This window comes from Loxodonta africana, chromosome 25, assembly GCF_030014295.1.
Source record: "Loxodonta africana isolate mLoxAfr1 chromosome 25, mLoxAfr1.hap2, whole genome shotgun sequence".
NCBI lineage: Eukaryota > Metazoa > Chordata > Mammalia > Proboscidea > Elephantidae > Loxodonta > Loxodonta africana.
The window spans coordinates 44940645-44962316 of NC_087366.1; the positions used below are offsets into that span (position 1 = coordinate 44940645).

Genomic DNA, 21672 nt, shown 5'->3' on the forward strand with positions numbered 1-21672 from the left:
TTTTTATTTCAGGCTTTGCATGTGTTTTGCCCCCTGCCTAGAAGAATCTTCTTCTGCCCTCTCTGACTGATCTCGCAGGATTCATCTTCATACGGTTTCCCCTCAGAGCCTCCCACTGCTGAATTGGGAGCTTCTCTGTGTGCTCCCATAACTCAGCTTATTGCAAATGCTTGTTGAATTCAGTCTCTCCTGATTTACTGTGTCTTCAACATATGACCTGTTCACACACTCATTGTTTGGCACACTCTTCTCACATAGAATGTTCTCTCTCTCTCTCTATATGCACATATGCTATTGTTAGGTGCTGTCAAGTCAATTCTGACTCACAGCAACCCTATGTACAACGGACTGAAACACTGCCCAGCCCTGTGCCATCCTCAAAACCATTGGTGCAGCCACTGTGTTAATCCATCTCGTTGAGGGTCTTCCCGTTTTTCACTGACCCTCTACTTTACCAAGCATGACGTTCTTCTCCAGGGACTGGTCTCTCCTGATAACATGTCCAAAGTACACAAAACCTATCTATCTATCTGTCTGCACATATTTTTTTTTCCTTTTCAATGAATGAGTGTTATACAAGGGGGGAAAAGCCCTGTGCCATTAAAAAGGTGTGCCTAAAGTGCTGAGAGTTCAGAGGAACAGAATGGATCCCTGTCTGCGAGAGATCGTGGAAGACTTTGTGGAGAAGGTGGCATTTAACTGAGCATTGAAGAATAGATAAGATTTGGAAATGCAGAGTGTGGAGGAAGGACATCCTGGCTATAACCAACATGAATAAGGCATCAGGGGAGGTAAAGTTGTGAATTGGGTATTGTGTATGCAAGAGAATGGCATCAATAGCAAAGACAAGGTATTGTTTACACCTAGAAGATTTTTATTTTCTTGGTTTATAAGGTAGAAACCTTTTGTCTTGCTGAGTAGTTCTACTGTATAAAACTATGTTGATAAGAATTACTGATATGAAGGGAAAAAGGAAGGCTGAAGCAATTATTTTATGAATAAGGGTGTCAACAGAACTGCAATGCATCAGTCTTTTAAGTTTATTTTGCCCACTCTTGAGTCATGAGTAAAGATGAGTGAATAAAGAGCTGAAAGTGAAGAAAGCACCCTCACCAGGAAATGGCAAAAGTTTAGAGACAGTGGACGTAGTTGAAAGAAAGTGGCTTTAGAATAAAAGAATTTAGGATTGAATCCAAATTTCACCTCTCTGTGACCTTGAACAATTTCGCTTAACTTCTCTAAGCTTCAGAGGAGTAAATAATGGAGTTAATAACACCTACTTCAAGGAACTGATAGGATTAAATGAGATTATGTTTTGAAAATACCTAACATAATGCCTGACTTAGTGTAGACATTAATCAACTTTAGCTTGCGACTAAGAGAATAAAACCAGTAGCCTTATCGGAGAGTTCTTGGATCTTCATGTTAGTAAACGCAGAAAGACTTGGAAATGAAGCTGAGCTTTTATTTTATTAACTTGAATGAGCTTTGGGAAAATTACTTAATTTTCTGAATCTTGATTTTTTCAAACCTGAAATGAGTCCAATATAATCCCTTCACCAAGAGGATTAAAGGAGAGAATCAGTATCAAATTGCCTTTCACAGGGGCTTGGTCTAGAAGGGGGACTGACCAATTGATCACAACATTGTGAAGTGCTATATAGTTGGCATTAGACCAAGCCTCTCTGCATTCCTAACGGTAAGGACCCCTTGTAAGACTTGTAGAGCTTTCTTTTTCTTTTCTTTTATCCTTCTTTCCTTTCTGCCTTTTTTTTTTTTTTTTTTAAACTCCATCTGTATGGACATTCATGAATTACTCTAGGAGAGCAGATGCCTTCCACCTAGACAGGCTGAGTCATTCCCACACCAACGAGTTTGCTTTTGTCTTCAGTAATAGTACTTAGGAACCCTGGTGGTACACAGGTTAAAGTGTCTGGCTGCTAACCAAAAGGTGGGCAGTTGGAATCCACCAGCAGCTCCACAGGAGAAAGATGTGGCAGCCTGCTTCTGAAAAGACTTACAGCTTTGGAACTGCCGTGGGGTAGTTCTGCTCTGTCCTATAGGGTCTCTGTGAATTGGAATTGACTTGATGGCAGTGGATTTGGTTTCTTTGTTTGTTTAATAATAGTAGTTGATTGCACTCAAGTTTGTTAGTTCATTCAATCATCCATCATATATTTACTGAGCACCCCTTATGGTTGAGACATATTCTTAGTTGGTTCCCTTGATAATAGTCTATTGCTAGAGTACTTAATTCTTGTATCTCCTGTGTAGGGAGTACTGCTTCACACCATGTTCACTGCTCTAGGAACTGCTTCAGTGCAGAAATTTCTATTAAGCTTTCCCAACCTGGGTGTCCTTGTCTCTTCCTTGCCCCTGTCAAAGTTTAAAGGACTTACCTGATGTCAGTGCCCTGGACATCCAGCAGTGTTGCAGCTGTGTCTGTGTTACTTCTGTCTCCACAACAGATGTGGATGGAGAAGCTCCTGCAGGGTAATGTTGACTTCCAGATGGAGGGCGTAGGGGAAAAGAAGGTGTGACAACAGGAGGGGAGACCTTAGGAAGTGGGTGACAGGAGGGAGCAGACAGGTAGTGGGCAGAAGACAGAAGTGATGGGTGGCACAGAGAGGGAATCATATGGAAAGGGCAAGGCTTGATACATGTCTTATAATAGAAACTGTCTCAGAATATACAGTTAGAAAAATAAGTGTCTACATATTTACTTAAAAAAAAAACACACAAAGCTAATGTATCTATCATCAGATATATCTCCACATAAATAAGTAATATATGACTTTTAGTAGCTGGCGATTAAGGCTTATTACTGTTGTATGATTCCAGAAAAGCTGCAGTTATACATATATCATATGGATACATGTGAACTTGAATTTTTAAATTAAGGAAATTACATTGATATTTTTGATGTATTGCATTTCACTTCTTTTGACCTTCAACTTTAGGTTCAGACTGTAATGTGCCTAGGAATATTTTGTAACTTGGTATTAGTGAAACTAATTTTATGTGCAAATTAGATTTGTAGCCGGCCTTTTAGTGATGCAAAAGACATGTAAACAACCATAAGTCAAATATACAATTGTCCACAATCCCCAGAAAAGCTAATTAATGTGCCTACTGTCTGAATTAGAGAACAGCTACCAGGACTCGTTATTTTCCTATGTGTCAACATTAGCTAGTTCTTCAATTTAAAGGCAGACACCTATCTTGCTTTTATTGATGTAAGACACTTTATTTACCTAAAACTTTGGTTCACTGTTCGTTTTTATCACAGAATTTTAGTTACTGGTTTCAGTTTTAAGATTGAATTCACACCCATGTCAGTGTACAATGGTAGATTTCAAATGTCATTATTTCAAGTCTTTACCAGTTCTTGTTTTAATAAATACAAACTGGTAGGTATCCCTGAATGTTTTGTTCTGGGGTAGGATAGCATTTCTTCTTTATTTTAAAATTGCTCATACAATTAAGAAATTAAGTGCCCAGAAAATTTTGACTTTCTGAAAGCAGAACAAAACATAAGTGCAAACAAAAAGCCATAAAGGATAAACCTAAGCTCTAGCACTTCTAACCCCGAGAAGAAAAACTAAGAACCTGATACCCATAGAGTCACTTGGAAAAGCCATTTATTGTAATTATTCATTCATGCATCAAATGTTTGATGCCTCTTGAGGAGCTTGAGGACTTTCAGTCTAAGGAGAGAGCAAACAGGCAACTAGAAACAGTGAGATAAGGTCTTAGTTTCCTATGGCTTCCATAACAAAATACCACAAAGTGGGTGGCTTTAAAGAACAGAAATTTATCTTCTCACAGTTCTGGATGCTAACAGTCCAAGCCAGGGTGTTGGCCGTGTGGATGCCTTCTGTGGGCTTCTCTCTGAGTTTCTGATGACTGCTGCTTATAGATGCATCCGCCTCTGTCGTTACATGTTGCATGGTGTTTTCCCCTGTATGTCTGTCCCTCTGTCTGTACTCTCCTTTATAAGACATCACTCAGAAGGGATTAAGTTTAGGACCCACCCTACTTAGGTATGAACTCATTGACATAACACAAGAAAAGCTTTTTTTTTTTCAAACAGGATCACACACAGGCACAGGAGTTAGGACTTCAAGATAAATTTTGGGGGGACACAATTCAATCTACAGCAGATAATTACTGTGATAGAGATATACAGAGGTTGTCATAGGAACACATGCCAGAATGTTCAAAATATTAAACAGCCAGTACATCATGGGCAGCGGTCAGCGAGAATGGACGCCAGCTGTGAACTACAGGAACGGCTGTCGCCGTGCACATTCGCTCTGTATCAACCTGAGTATTTGAAGCGGCACCTATTTTGTACTGGGAGCTGTGGTCAAGGAAGACTTTCTAAAGGAGAGGAGATGACGCCTAAGCTGAATCCTATAGGAGGAATAGGAAGGTGCTAGGTAAATGGGAGGACTGGTGTGGTTTTCCCAGCAAAGGAAACCAGATAGAGCCTTCGTTAGGTTTGGAGGAGGGAGAATGGGATTCATAGCACACCAGTATCAGTACCAGTTGCTATTGAGTTGATTCTAACTCATGGAGACCTTGTGTGTTTCAGAGTAGAACTATGCTCTATAGGGTTTTCAAATGGCTGATTTTTCAGAATTAGATTCCCAGGCCTTTCTTCTGAATCTCCTCTGGGTAGACTTGAACGTCCAACCTTTTGGTTAGCAGCCAAGCACGTTAACCATTTATAAAAAATACCACCCAGAAACTCCTAGAAGTAGCTCTCTCTAAATAAGTCTTCACCTCTAACCCTTTTATGCCCTTCATTTGGAAGAAGGGTTTGAGTTGTATGATTCCTCAGCACCTCCTCTGAAATTTATTCATGGTGGTCTATCTCATAACTGGGTATCTGATACCTGTCATCTTAGGGTTTCAAAGCTGTGATGGTAGCATCTTGTTGTACATTTTCCAAAATGAGGGTAGAGACCAGGGGAATGATTAGGGAGGAAGTACATATTTTGAGTCATTGGAGATAGATGAGATAAGGAGGTGAAGAAATGGACTTATCCAGCCCACAGAGAGAAATCACTTACAGACAGAGCTCAGTGGCCATCCTGAGACTCTCTTAATTCAAGAAATTTTTAGTATTTATTTTTCCAAATGATGTAATTGTTTAGGACATTTATTTCTTCTTACAGATGATGACCTTGTCTCAGAACATTGCCCAGCTGGAAGCCCAGGTGGAAAAGGCTACGAGAGAGAAGATTTCAGCTGTTAACCAACTAGAGGAAGTTCAGAACCAGCTCGCTTCTAAGGAAATGGATGTTACAAAGGTACAAAGAGGAATTTTAGGCTAGTAATTATTTAGATAAATATGTTCTTTTAATAGCTTTTCCTCAATGTACAAAGCTTTTACTGGTATCAGGAAAGAGTTTGGAATGTAAAATTTTTTTTTAATTTCAAGAATAATAAAAGTCTACCAAATGATCATTCAGCAAACGTTGACTTACTCTCAGCAGGCCCTTTGCTGGGTGCCGCAGATACACAGATGAATTACATGTCCTGGCAGAACTTAAGGAGAAAGTGGCAGAGTCAGACTTGTAAACAAGTAAAGTATATTACTTTAATTATGTGAACCAAGGAGTAAAATGTTTAAAGGTCTTAACTGGCTACTATAAACCCGTTGCCATTGAGTCGATTCCAACTCACAGTGACCCTATAGGACAGAGTAGAACTGCCCCATCGGGTTTCCAAGGAGCGCCTGGTAGATTCGAACTGCTGACCTTTTGGTTAGCAGGTATAGCTCTTAACCACTGAGCCACAGGGTTTCCCAGCTGCTGTAAGGCACATCTTTAAGAAACACTGGAAGTCAATCTAGATTTCAGGAGTAAATTGCTTTGAAATTAAAAAAGTAAATATGGGCATACAAGATGTAAGAAATCAATTTATTTTTCACTACATACAGTACACTATACTATATGCTATATACAGATAATTTTTTTTTAAATGTGTCTTTTTCATATTGCACTTTACTCCTTTACATATTTTCCCAAATTTTGGCACATTTTTAGTGACATAATTCCTTTAAAATTAAGTAATTAAAAGCACTTAAAATTAAAAATTTTAAAGTGGTTATAATTACTTCTTATATATTAGGAAAGGAACCTGTTTTTTTTTTTTTTCTTTTTTTCTTGGATTTCTAAAATTCTGCATTTGCTTTCTAAGATTCAAGATAGTTAACGCAGAAGATCATAGCTGCCAGTACACTTGATGTGTTTGCGTGGGAGCAGGGTGGAGGCAGGGGACTGGTGCAGAGAGATGGAAATGGTCACCCTAGATTTATGGGTGAGAGCTGTGGGGAGATAGTTTTCAGTTCATTATAAGGAGACAACTTTCTGTTGAAATGTAATACAGCACAGAATAATTCTCTGTCTCTAAAACTGTCCAAAAGGACTCAAACGTCAGAAGAGTAATTGTACTAACTGGCCTTGAAGTTGCTCCCAACCCTGAGATAACATAATTCTAGCTCAGCTTAATTTGTCGATTCACTTTAGATGGGATTTAAGTATTATAGATAAATTTAGCACAGAGAAAACTAAAAGTAGGAAGGCAAGGGAACTTTAAAAATAAAATTAAGGGATGACATAATTTTTCTAGAACCCCGATGCTTGACATTTAGTACATTATAAGTTTGTAAAGTGTTGGGTTTTAGACATTGTGGTTGTATAATTGGTATTTTCTGACATTATCGATTAGGGATTTATCAGTTTATTCATAGACATAGATCAAATAGATAGAAACAGTGAAACATTGAGAAAGAAAGTAAATTAGGGCCCTTCTAATTGTCTCACTCTTAATTGTTAATTTTCTTTAGTTTTTAAGATTAATAGCATTTTGTAAGTTACTAATTTTTTTTAATGGGAAGTTTTAACTCACATAATGAAGGCATTGAATTTCAAATAGAATTTTTAGTAATTTACTTCTTGTTCCAGCTTTCTGACCAAAATTGAAGTGCTAAATAAGTATAACCACTGGATAATATGATTTTTAAAAACCTAGTTCTTGTACATTAGAAGCAGATCCAGCAGCGAGAGCTGTGTATTAATTGCTATTTGTACAGGTTCTCAGTTACCTCAAAGGCACATAATTTATTTACTGATTACATTTTCAAAATACACCTCTATGTCTGTAGAGGCCCTGGATTGTAAAATAAATAAGACAAATTGTGTAAGTTGTCTTTAAATTGAATTTGTATGTAGGTTGGAACAGTTAGGTACAGTTTGTATCTAATGTCAGTTAGTCAAATGTTTGTCTTAGTATATAGTGTACCTTTCTATGCATAAAAAACATTAAAGAAATGCTTCCAGATACAATAAAACATCTTTAACCTAACAATATGGTAGTAATAATAATAATGTTTTGATGCGTGTCACAAACTAGCACTTGTTTGTTATTATGAACCATTGTATGTACCTCAAATTTTTAATGTAATAGGCATTATGGAGGTTGATTCTTAACCACAAGTTATATGTAAGTTGAACATTTGTAATGCGGTGACTGCCTTATTAAAACCATTTTACTTAACGTGGTGTGTGGTTAGTTCCTGTCTAGTACTTTTGCCGGATATCTTTCTTAAATTGATTAGGCAGTATTGTATGTGATCAGATTGACTTTGTCTAGAAAATTTGCAGTAAATACTAGGTACCATCCATTTAAATGGCCAAGCAGTCTAAGGCCCTGCATTCAGGTAGCAGTCTCCCTCGGTGGCATGGGCTCCTATCCCACTTTGGACTCGAGGACTTTTTTTTTGGAGTCCTGGTGGCACAGTAGTTAACAGCTTGGCTGCTAACCAAAACAGTCTGCAGTTTGAATCCACCAGCTACTCCTTGGAAACCCTATGGGGCAGTTCTGTTCTGTCCTGTAGGGTCACTATGAGTTAGGAGTGACTTAACCACGGGTTTGGTTTGGTTTGGTACATTTAAATAAGGAGCCCTGGTTAAAACACTCTGCTGCGAGCCAAAAGGCTGGTGGCTCAAACCCACCATGGGCTCCATGCGAGAAAGATGTGGCAGTCTGCTTCTGTAAAGATTTACAGCCTTGGGAACCCTGTGGGGCAGTGCTCCTCTGTCCTGTAGGGTCACTATGAGTTGGAATCGACTTGACGGTAATGAGTTTGTTTTTCGTACACTAAATACCAATAGTATAGCCTATCAGCAGACAAAGAGAAAAATCCTTTTATAAGTTTCCTTAAATAGTTAAATGTTGAAGTCTTAAGAGGAAAATTTTATAATATTTAATTTTTTTTTAATTTATTGTGATAAAAATATACATATCAAAACATACGCTAACTCAACAATTTTCACATGTACAACTCAATAACATTGATTACATTCTTCAAGTTGTGCAGCCGTTCTTGCTATTGTTTATAATATTTAATTTAACCAAAATAATTTGAGTTGATAAGAATGTTGTTAAATATTTTAATCAATAATTTTATCTGGTTGCAATTTGGTTGATAGTACATTTTGGATGATAATGTGCAATTGAAATTGTTATTTTACATAATCTTGAGTACATTACTTAAATTCCTTTGTTAGGTGTTTATTTATCCGTAGTTTGAAGTTCTTAGATCTGATAATCCCTGATAACTCTCTCCAAATCTTAGGCTCTTCTAACAGAAAATGCCATTCTTAAGAAAACTTCTATTGTACTTTATTTATATGACCTCTAGGGGGCACCAAAAGATCTAATTGCGGGCATTGCCTGGTAGATTCCAGCAGCTATTGATCTTGTTTTTACAATCTAACAGGTGTGTGGAGAAATGCGCTATCAGTTGAATAAAACCAAAATGGAGAAGGAGGAGGCAGAAAAGGAGCACAGAGAGTACAGAACAAAAACTAAAAGGGATCTTGAAATTAAAGATCAGGTAAGAGATGACAAAAGATGCTTAGAGCAATTAAACACATAACTAATGTTCTTTCTAAAGTTGATGTGGTTTTTTGTTCCTAAGTTGTTTATTTCAATTTTATTGTATCTAACTAATAGAACCATCCGGATTATACTATTAAAAGAGTTTCATTTATAGTTGCCTAAAATTATCACCTTTCATATGAAATGGTGAGACTACAGCTGCATGCATATCAGACTCCAATCTGACAGGTCATAAATATACATTTGGGTATGTACATCTATTACTTACAAAGTAAAAAAAAAAAAAAAATCTTCTAATGCACATTTTGAACCTAAAATATACGTACATAAACTTCTTGAAAGATGCCAACTTGAATCCAATTTTAAATGAAAAAAAAGTTTAAAATTTCTAAGATGAGATGGGTTGATATGTAAATATGTCAATCAAATTGATTGTTGGCAGAGTGAAACCAGTTTAACTAAGATAACCACACGTACTTTTGCTCAGGAAACCTGAATACAGTGAACTTATAAACGTTAGGGAAAAAATGCAGCTTATTTCAGTTTCGGGTGGAGCAGATGTTTTATGTTACATCTTTGGTGCGATCATTTAGATACTCCAGTCTTAACTGACAACGCAGATAAAGTTTTTGGAGAGACAGTTCTAATAAACTGACTTTCGATTTACTATTTTTATGTGACAGTAGAGAACATTGAAGACTCATTTTTTGTAGATTCAATGAAATCAGATTGTTTGATTTGTTCTTATTAAAATAATAAGATTGAGTTCCCAGTGTCAGTATTTTAAAGAAATTACTACAATTTTAAAGTATGTAGCCCCAAGTAAATTTATTTCAAATATATTTCTAGTTCAAGGATTTTTGTCATATTTTTCAACACATCTTCCCTTTAACCTAATTAACTCTTTAAGACAAATAACACGAAAACAATGAGAAAAACATTCAAAATGAAAGTGATATGATAATGAAATTTATTACAAAAAATTGTTCAAGTTGTAACTGAAATCCCAGCCACTAAATTAAAATCCAGACAACTAAAATAAAATTCTTTGCTTGTATCACTATATTCAAAGTGTTTTAATAAGTTTTTAGTTTTCAGAAGATTTTTTCATTGTTAACATGTACAAGTAGGGAACCGATTTTATTTGATCCAGTTGGGGGCGTGCCTGGTAGAGAAATTGAAAATCCTTTCTACTGGGCTGAAGGCCTAGAACTACCAAGTCAAACACAGGGGACTTTTCTTTCCTAATTTAATATAATTGTTTTATAGAAGGTATCATATTGGCATACTCACTAGCATTATTATATTCGTTTTGTATTATTCTACAGCATCCTGCCAGTATAATATTTTGGACTTACTGGAAAAATGTAGCAAGAAAGATTCTCTGAGTTATTTGAAATTACAGTTTTCTAGAGAAAAAAACCCCTATAGGATCTATAAGAATATAATATCACTTGTAAATAAATAACCTGTTTAGAAGTTTTAGCAATACTTTTTAGCACTGTATGTCATTTCAATTAACCGGTAATAGGATGGAAGCAAAAGTTGCAAGATTTTAAAAAGAGCAGTTTTCCTTTATAAAAATTTCCTGATCAATAGTGAACCGTTAGCAATTTCCACAATGGTTTTTATTAATAAGTTTTTTTACATGGAGATGTGCCTTTTGGGGTCATAGCATTAGGAATAAAACCCCTGAACAGTTACAAGATGTTTGTGATGTGATGTGCTTTGTTACCATTTTTCTTGCACAGAAAGTGAGGAAGTCTTATAGGTGCTCTTTGTAACTATTTTGTGTTGGACAGACAGTTTCAGAAAAGAAAGTAGTGGTATCTCATTCCAGGGATAATTTGGACTCCCAAAGCAGCAATTGTTCTGTGGTCTTTCAGCCATGACCTGACCTTCTGTCTGTAAGACCAAAGAGCTACATTGCTTGGTCCCCATCTGCACTCAAGAGAGAAATTTACGTTTAACTTTTAAAAGCTGGGCATGTTCAGCATTAGTCTGAAATACCTTTAACAATATAAAATGTGTTTAATTTTGTCAGTGTTCTATATCATGCAATTCAGAGTAACAGGAAGGATACCTCTAGGTTTACAAACAAGGTGCCCTTCACAATATAGTCATTTTACCCATATTCTAGTTAATCTGACCACTTGATACATTTATAAAGTAAGTGGGAAATTGTGAGATTGGAATGTGGTGAGAACAAGAGCTTTTTTGATGTAGGCAAAATAGGGCAAATGGTTGACGACCAGAATCATTTTCCTTGTGACCTGAGCCATGACTCTGGCATAATTAGAAGGAAAGGTTACGAGAATAACAATGGCAGGCTATTCCTCCCACTTTCTCCTTTTCCTTTTTTTTTTATTGTGTCAGGAACTGATGGGTGGATTATCCTTCCCATGAACTCCTTTGTATCCCTTCAGTTTAGAGAGCTCCTGTCAACCTCAGAGGATGCTTGTTGCACACACACAAAAAAGACATTTGGTATGGAGGAGAAGGAGAAATCCATGCCCTGATTTTATTAGAAAGATTTTGTAGGCAACAGGTATACACACAAACACATACACACATACATAGATACGCACATGTAAACACTCTGTTAGGGACATTTAAAAATATATATAAGGGTAAAAGGACTATTATAATGGATTTCCACATTTTCATCACCGAGGTTCATCATTTTGCCAGTCTCATTCCATCTATGTCACTTTTTTTTCTCCCTACTTTGTCTTCTTCGTCATCATCTTTTTCTTCTTCATCTTCCTCTTCTTCTCTGTCTTCTTTGCCTTTTACTGAGGTTTTAAGGCAGTTCTCAGACATTATGTTATTTCACCCATCAGTACTTCAGAGTTTATCTATAAAGGAAATTTTTTTTACATGAACACTGTCATTATTACACCTAACAGTATTAACAATAATTCTTTAATATCATATAATGCCCAGCCCAGATTCAAATTTCTTTGACTGTCTTAAGAAACATATGTTTTATAGATGATTTATTGAAATCAGGAAAATAGATACACTTTTGTACGTTAGAATGCTATGGGATTGCCTTGTTCAGTAGGAAATAAAGGGAAGTCTCAGTAAAATTTCAGCTTTCTTTGCCTATTGTTGTCTTATGAAATTTCATACATAATATTTTTATTTTGCCCTGTATTTATAAGATGCCTTATAGTCATCGTAAAGAAACATGAATTAACCCTGTAGCAAACTCTTTGGTAGAAATGGTTACCATGCAGCATTCCCGATTACCATATCCAGAAAGCAGCCCCTTAGAGCCTGACACCAAAATGCATAGTTAATTTCAGAGCCTTACGTTTGAGAGTTAGGAATGCTGTGGGAAGCCCTGCTTAACCCTGGCATTACAAGGGTTAGCTGACTCTGAACTGAAAGATGCATGAGTGGAATTTTCTTCGTCAGCCTCCATTTTGGTAGATGAATCTCAGAAGATGATTCTTTTTATCCGTTAACCTCTGACCAGAATCCAGAGCAAAAAGAAAATGCAGGCCTCTTGTTCAAAAACAAAACAAGTTTTACTAAAATATAAAACTTTTTCCTTTCTTCTACAGCCTTTCTCATGACCTGTCATGGTGTTTTTTATTTGCTATTGAATGTCAGGCTCCCTCCAGCACAGGGATACTCACGGGCGAGTACAGACCTCACAGGTACCTGGGGGTCTGCCCCTTGGCTGGGCATGTATATGTAGTCCACTGGCTACTTCTGGGTTCCTCGTCCTGCTAGCCACTGGACCTATACACTGTGGCCCAGCTGGGGGTTGGGGAGTCATTCTTCCCTTCCCAAGGCCTCTAGGCAGGTGCCCTCCAAGAGATTGCACTAGAGCATGTTTGGTACCTATATTAGGGGTGTGCAAGCTCAGACCCAAGTTGCCTGCTGAGTGCACCATGATGTTGCCATCCTGGAGCAAGGATGGTCATCACATGCCCTATCCTGAGATGGCAGAGGTGTGTATTTCCAGGTTCACATCCTCCCACCCTCCAGGGGCAAAAAACAAGGGTAGAAGACACACCTCCCCTTTACCCACTCCTACCACCAATATGACCTAGTCCCCACCCTGGGTGGAGGATAGCAATGGTCACAGTTTGGGGCAGAAAGAAGGAGGCTGGGTGGGGAAGAAGTGTCTGAGAACTGCCCCAGGCTCCAGGGAGGCAGTGGAGAGGCAAGGCTGCAGTGGAATCAAGGCTCCAAGCTCCCAGCGAATGTTCCATTGTCCTATCAGACTTTACTTACAAAACATATTCCAAGGTAAAATTATCAAGAATTTCAAGACTTCTTAAAAATTGCCATGGTCTCGGGGAACATCTAGCTCAATTGGCCTAACATAGTTTATAAAGAAAATGTTCTACATTCTTTGGTGAGTAGCATGTGGGATCTTAAAAGCCTGTGAGCAGCCATCTAAGATACTCCACTGGTCTCACCCCTTCGGGAGCAAGGGAGAATGAAGAAAACTAAAGACACAAGGGAAAGATTAGCCCAAAGGACTAGTAGACCACAACTACCAGGACCTCCACCAGACTGAGTCCAGCACACCTAGATGGTGCCTGGCTATCCCCTCTGACTGCTCTGACGGGGATCATAATAGAAGATCTCAGAGAGAGCTGAAGAAAAATGTAGTACAAAGTTCTAACTCACAAAAAAAGGTGAGACTTACTAGTCTGACACAGAGTATGGCCCCCGGACATCCGTTTAGTTCAGTAATGAAGTCTTACCTGAGGTTCACCCTTCGGCATAAGATTAGACAGGCCCATGTAACAAAATGAGATTAAAGGAGCACACCAGCCCAGGGGCAAGGACTAGAAGGCAGGAGGGGACAGGAAAGCTGGTAATCAGGAACCCAAGGTTGAGAAGGGAGAGTGCTGACACATTGTAGAGTTGTTAACCAATGTCATAAAACAATATGTGTACTGTTTAGTGAGAATCTAGTTTGTTCTGTAAACCTTCATCTAAAGTACAATAATAATAAAAAAAAAAGAATTTCAAGACTTCAACCACAGAGCATTAAACTGCGAGTGCAGGGCCCTTCTGAACAGGAAGCCCTATGCAACTGCGCTTGTCACCTGCCCGTGAAGCTGCCCTGGCTATGGGGATAGGCCAGCAGAGATTTGGTTTGCTAATGTACGTATACAGACATGCATGCATATTTAACATGTCCATGCACCCTGTATCTGTGAAACTAAAAACCGAAAAAACTAAACCCAGTGCCGTCGAGTCGATTCCGACTCATAGTGACCCTATAGGACAGAGTAGAACTGCCCCATAGAGTTTCTAAGGAGCCCCTGGTGGATTCAAACTGCCGACCCTTATGGTTAGCAGCCATAGCACTTAACCACTATGCCACCAGAGTTTCCATCTGTGAAACAGGGTTGGCAAACTACCAGCCATGGGCCAAACCTGGCCTGCTGCCTTCTACAGGTAAAGTTTTATTGGAACACAGTCACACCTATTAATTTACATCTTGTCTATGGCTGCTTTCGTACTACAACAGCATAGTTGTGGAGTTGCAGCAGAGACCGTATGGTTTACACAGCCTAAAATATTTACTATCTGCCCCTTTACAGAAAAAAATTGCCAACTCCCATACTAAGTATAGAAATGCAGCTGTATTTTTTAAGCTTCCCCTGCGTTACTAGACTGTGGAGCTTTAAGTTTGAAGACCCATTAATCTTAAATTCTAACATAATGGTTTTTGAGTATTTTGTAGTACAGCAAATGCGCCATATCCCCGGTCTCTGAGTCATCAAGTGAGTGTACAACTGGCTTTAGTGCCATTACTAGTGGTGCATGGCTTGATGGTATTGTTTTACATTTACAAATTTGTTTTTAGATAGGTACCATTTTTCCCCCCCCAGAGGTAAGAAGAATGGTATAGAAGGCTTACATATCAGTATTGTATAGATTATAAATTTGGAGTTGTGACTACTATTGAGTATGGAGCACTGAAGTTCAAAATTCCCCTTAATGGAGTAATCAAAGGAAATATTTAAGGGTGGAGCACATAGGGCAAAAAAGAATTTGAGGATTGCTCGTGTCTACAGCAGTATGATCCAGCAATTTAATACTGACGTTAAACATGGGCTGTATTAATGCAGAAACGACTTTCTAAGTTTAGTTGAATTAACTGGATAGTTTGTTGGGAGAAACGAGTCTGTTTTTTATGGCTTTGTGTAAGATGAGAGGAAGTCCTGCACGTCCTTTATAAGACAAATTATTTCAGGCCAGAGAAATAAAGGCAGTAAAGAAGAGTTGAAGAATTATATCTTTTTACTTAAAAAAGACTGAAAAATTACTTCACTATCTTCCAGGACTTGACATACTATTTCAAGGAGAAAGTTAAACACCTGTTCTTGATCTTCAGTATGGAAAGAACAAGAACAAAATGATCTAATAACAGCCACTGGAAATCACAATAACCAAAAATAAGAACTTTTTGACAGTAAAAAGATTTAAATAGATTACTACAGCACACTTTGCAACTTTCTTCACTGAAATTTCTAGGTTTAAGTAGTAGCAGCAATATGCTTTTTGCCTGAAGAACCAGCTAATGGACCCCTTGAGGTCCACTGTCATCTACTTGATTCTGGAAACTTCCTAGAAATGTATCATTGCATCTGTTAAAAGTAGATGACAGCAGCCTTTTCTGCTTGTAACCTAGCACCTGCAATGAAAGGAAAGTCAACTCCTGCTCAGCGCTGTTCTCTGCTTCGTATTTGTAAAGCTATGCATTCGCTTAAGCAGGCTTTTTGGGAATGTATTGAGATATAGTGGTGGCTTCTTGAGAGCTAGACTTTAGAGACTTACCCAGCTACCGCCTGCAGTCTCACTTCTGTCTCTAAAAAATGACTGGGAGAGGGGCCATTGTGCATGCCTTCAGCACATGTAATCACTCTGTCCCGGTGATGACAGAGAAGCTCTCCAGTGTTCGTCACACCCTCTTTCAGTGCTGTAAGGCTTAGCACATTCCTTTCCCTGCGCCTCACTTCAAACAATAATTGTTAGAGGGTGCCTGGCTTTCCCAGACCAGTACACTAGACACTGTGGGGGTAATGACCGGAAGATCCGGGTCCTGCCCTTGGGGAGTTTATATTCTAGTTGAGGAGACAGAGTACACATACAAATGCGCCTTGTGAATATTTGCGAAGCAGTGTAAGACAAGTGCAAATTAATGTAGTGTGAACTTCATGCTGGCTACAGCCCATGAGAGGGAGAATCTGGTTCAAAGTGTGTGATGCAATAAAGCTTTTTTTTTTTTTTTAATAGCATCTTCCCTAAGTATGCCCTAAAGCATTGTTCAGCACACTTAGATACATTTGCGTTCTTACCACAGCCTTAATCAAGATTTCTGAGAAAATTCGTCAGCCTGGCGTATGTCTAATAAATCAGCCTCTTTTGTTCCTATCCTATGTGAAGCTTGAATGGGACAAATAGGATTTATTGGGTTATGCAAATAATTTAAATTATCCCCATTTAATGCAAGTCTTAAATTACTGAACTTATTATTTTTCTTAAATTTCATGCCAAATTAGTCTGTTCATTTTTAACAATAATTTTGTTGGTAAATTCACAAAATTAGCTGTGAAAAATTAAGCTTGATTTTTTAATAATATATATACAAAGGAACAGTGTAGAATTAAGTCAGTAAAAAATACCAAGGTTTTTGGAATATTTAGCATTTAGTAAGTTCGTTAATGATTTAGACTGCAGTTTTAGGTGGTAGTATGAAATTGATATGCTCAAAAAAGACCCTGCCAATTTTTACTTGTCATCTAATTTTCCAGAAAATAATTTATTTCAACCACAATGATTTATTTCAAAAAAAAAATCAAATATATAAGCATAAACAGCATCTCTGAAAACAGCCATTTCAGTCTATTTAGCACTGACAAGCATACATAAGAAATAAAATAAGTCCATTTAGAAATAATATGCCTTATAGAATAAAAATTTAGAAATAAGGGTTTGCCCTTGGATAGGGCTATAAAACTGTAAATGAACTCAAGGAATATTTTTGTATTTTAGTCATAAGGCTCGTCTGCTACTGCCCCTGAAGAAAGTTTTTGCTGTATTTTCGGTTTCAGTAAATGATATATATTTTTGTCCCTTAAAAAAAACTGCATGCTTATTGTAACTTTAAAAGTTTCGACTCACAAGGCCAACCTGCCAGCCTTGCAGAATGTCTTCTGAGGAACCAAGTCTGCAAGTCTGATAGCTACCAGGTGGCAGCAGTTTTTCAAATGTGTGTTCATGTGGGCCAGCAGGCTGAGAGGCATAGGAAAGCTACATAAGCTTTTTTACAATACAGAAATATTAGCACCAATATCCATATAAATATTGCTAATTACTACATGTGTATACACTTTAAAACAATATTTATTATATAAACATAAGCACATTCACAGAAGCCAATAATTCCATCACCCAATAGAGCAAACTGCGTTTTTCTGTTTTACCTTCCACTTTTTGTCCATATGCATATATAATATTTGATGGTAGTAAACATAGCCTAGATGTAACTACAGTTTTTGCTTGTTTCACTCCACGTTATCTTAAGCATTGTTCTGTGTTGCTTCCTAGTCTTCATAATATGGCCATTCACATGTACTTTCAAATGAAAATTATAATAGGTCCACTTTTGAAGAGAACACAGACTGTTACAATTTTAGAAATCTTTTTCCTAAACTTCACTTGTTGCTTTAGAAGGAGAGATGACATCCTTGGAGGGAAGTTAGGATATTGCCCAGCATAGATGGGAGAGAGAGACATTTGGTTGGGAAGTCCAACATGGCACCTTGAGCAAAGGAATTGGGGGGTAGGAAAATAGGATATATTCAAGAAACATACATGTCTTATGATTCCATAGCATTTTTGGATAACTGACCTCATTACCTCAAGTGCTACATCTCTGTTATAATACATTGCCTGTAGAAAAGGGGCTTCTCAAAATGCAAGTATAATTGCCTACTTATACTGCATGCTCTATCATCAGACACAGAAGCCATATTATATTTTGGGAATCTTTGAATATGTTTTTCATTTTCTTAGTAGCATCTTCTATGTAATGGAAATTTTTTAAGATTTTCACATTTCAGATAACATATGATAAAATGTAATTTTATTAAAATGTTAGAGTTCAAGTAGAATTAATTTTCTAGAAATAAGGAATTGATGATTTATTATAGATTTCTACATGCCTAATGATGGAAGGTGAAACCCAGAATATAGAGGTTACTCCTTTACCTGTGGACTGGGAGTCTTATAAAGGCTTGGCTTCTTGATTAGGCTAACCTCCTAAGAAAACCTCTCTGAGCCTCAGTTTCTCTCCCTGTGTAGTGAGAAGGTTAGGTAAGTGATTTCTAAGGTTTTCTCTAGCTCTAAACTCTTATGGTTCCAGAAATATTTCCCTCTTTCTTAATTATGAATTATATTATTAAAATCAATAAAAGTGTCACTCTACGTTTTCCAGTTATCCACTCTAAGTTTATAAAAGTAACACTTCTATTAAGATCGTAAGAATGATAATTCTATTATGAAAACATTCTGCATCCCACTTTGAAATGTGGCATCTGGGGTCTTAAATGCTAACAAGCGGCTATCTAAGATGCATCAATTGGTCTCAACCCACCTGGATCAAAGGAGAATGAAGAACACCGAGGTCACACGATAACTATGAGCTCAAGAGACAGAAAGGGCCCCATGAACCAGAGACTTACATCATCCTGAGACCTGAAGAACTAGATGGTGCCCGGCCACAACCGATGACTGCCCTGACAGGGAGCACAACAGGGAACCCCTGAGGGAGCAGGAGATCAGTGGGATGCAGACCCCAAATTCTCATAAAAAGACCAGACTTAATGGTCTGACTGAGACTAGAGGAATCCTGGCAGTCATGGTCCCCAAACCTTCTGCTGGCCCAGGACAGGAACCATTCCCGAAGACAACTCATCAGACATGGAAGGGACTGGACAATGGGCTGGAGAGAGATGCTGATGAAGAGTGAGCTACTTGTATCAGGTGGACACTTGAGACTGTGTTGGCATCTCCTGTCTGGAGGGGAGAAGGGAGGGTAGAGAGGGTTAGAAACTGGCAAAATTGTCACGAAAGGAGAGACTGGAAGGGCTGACTCATTAGGGGGAGAGTAAGTGGGAGTATGGAGTAAGGTGTATATAAGCTTATATGTGACAGACTGACTTGATTTGTAAACGTTCACTTAAAGCTCAATAAAAATTAAAAAAAAAAAGGAAAAACAAAGAAAAAAGATTGTAAGAATGAAATTTTACTGTCATCAGCAGTAAAATTTGGTTCATATTTTTTTCCATTGTGATTAATAATAGAATCATTAACAATAAAATATCTAGGCTTTTAAACAGTTGAATTTAATTACAAGACAGACATTGTTTAATTTGCAATACAGGTTAAAGCCCTATACTGAATTAAGAATGAAGTTCTACTGGAAAGATTATAGGCACCACCAACCTGTCTCTGTCAAAGATAGTATTTTTAGGGAGTAGCCAAACCCACTGCCATGGAGTTAATTCTGACTCACAGAGACCTTATAGGGTTTCCAATGCTATAGGTCTTTTTTTTTTTTTTTTTAATTGTACTTTAGATGAAGGTTTACAGAACAAACTAGATTCTCATTAAACAGTTAGTACACATATTGCTTTATGACATTGATTAACAACCCCAAGACGTGTCAACACTTTCCTTTCTCAACCTTGTGTTCCCCATTACCAGTTTTCCTGTTCCCCCCGCCTTCTAGTCCTTGCCTCTGGTCTTGTGTGCCCCTTTAGTCTCATTTTGTTTTATGGGCCTGTCTAATCTTTGGATAAAGGGTGAACCTCTGGAGTGATTTCATTACTGAGCCAAAAGGGTGTCCAGGTGCCATATTTTTGGGGTTTCTCCAATCTCTGTCAGGCCAGTAATTCTGGTCCCTAATTTACGAATATCTGCTGTATATATAGTGATTTAAGCCCTAACCAGTAAAACCAAACCTGTTGCCAGGAAGTCAATTCTGACTCATGTTGACCTCTTGTATGCAGAGTAAAACTGACCTATGAAGTTTTCATGGCTGTGACCTTTCAGAAACCAGCCTTTTCTTCAGAGGCACCTTTGAGTGGGTTCGAACCACCAACCTTTTCAGCTGGTAGCCAAATGCTTAACCATTTGTGCCCCCCAGGTACTCCTATTTGAGCCCTACAAGGGTTTATATAATAAGAAACAGGTATGTTTTAGTCTAATTTGGGAGTCAGGACAGACTAATGGATGTATCAAGTATCTATTTATGTCTATATTTTAAAAAATCGATATGTGGATATATATACATACATATATGTGTGCATGTATATATATGTATATATGTGTATATATAACTCTATAGGACAGTTCTACTCTGTCCTACAGGGTCACTATAAGTTGGAATGGACTCGGTGGCAACAGGTTGGCTACCAGCTGAAAAGGTTGGTGGTTTGTATCCAGGAACTGCCAGAAGTTCATGTGAGATTCAGAAGAGGGCGTGTAATGAGGGATATCATAGCTGATATCAGATGGATCTTAACTGAAAGAAGAGACTACCAGAAAGATGTTTACACGTTTGCATGTTTGACTATGCAAAGGTATTTGACTGTGTGGATCATAACAAATTATGTATAACATTGTGAACAATGGGAATTTCAGAACATTTAATCGCATTCATGAGGAACCTGTACATAGACCTAGAGGCAATCGTTTGAACAGAACAAGGGGATACTGCATGGCTTAAAATCAGGAAAGGTATGTGTCAGGGTTGTATCTTATCACTATACTTAGTCTGTATGCTGAGCAAATAATCCAAGAAGCTGGACTCTATGAAGAAGAATATGACATTGAGATTGAAGGAAGACTCATTAACAACCTGTGATATGCAGATGACACAACCTTGTTTACTGAAAGTGAAGAGAACTTGAAGCATTTACTGATGGAGATCAAAGATTACAGCTTTCAGTATGGATTGCACCTCGACATAAAGAAAACAGAAATCCTCATGACTGGATCAATAAGCAACATCATGATAAATAGAGAAAAGATTGAAGTCAAGGATTTCATTTTACTTGGATCCACAATCAACACCCATGGAAACAGCAGTTGACAAATCAGACAGTGCGTTGCATTGGGCAGATCTTCTGCAAGAGACCTCTTTAAAGTGTTGAAAAGCAAAGATGCCCTTTTGAGGTCTAAGGTATACCTGACCCAAGCCGTGGTATTTTCAATGGCCTCATATGCATGTGGAAGCTGAACAATGAATAAGGAAGACTGAAGAAGAATTGATGCCTTTGAATTATGGTGTTGGCAAAGAATATTGAATATACTATAGACTGCCAGAAGAATGAACAAACCTGTCTTGGAAGAAGTACAGCCAGAATGCTCCTTAGAAGTGAAGATGGTCAGACTTCATCTACCAAAGAACTTTGGACATGTTATCAGGAGGGACCAGTCCCTGGAAAAGAACATCATGCTTGGTAAATTAGAGAGTCAACAGAAGACCCTCAACAATATGGATTGACACAGCGGCTGCAATAATATGAATATGGTATATTCAGTATTCTTTGTCAACACCATAATTCAATGGCATCGATTCTTCTTCAGTCTTCCTTATTCATTGCCCAATGGGCTCAAGCATAGCAATGATTGTGAGGATATCACAGGACCAGACACTGCTTCATTCTGTTGTATATAGGGTCATTAGGAGTCGGAACAGACTAG

General features: G+C 37.9%; 1 protein-coding gene across 8 annotated transcripts in view; it reads left to right on the plus strand.

Annotated features, from left to right (window-relative positions):
• Positions 1-21672, plus strand: part of SDCCAG8 (SHH signaling and ciliogenesis regulator SDCCAG8) — a 242379-nt gene that overhangs the window by 70122 nt on the left and 150585 nt on the right. For all 8 annotated transcript variants that reach the window (XM_064276762.1, XM_010591051.3, XM_023549319.2 and 5 more), the window contains 2 exons: positions 5184-5318; positions 8795-8911. In XM_064276762.1, coding sequence (XP_064132832.1) covers positions 5184-5318; positions 8795-8911 — 252 coding nt within the window. The remainder of the gene's footprint in view (positions 1-5183; positions 5319-8794; positions 8912-21672) is intronic.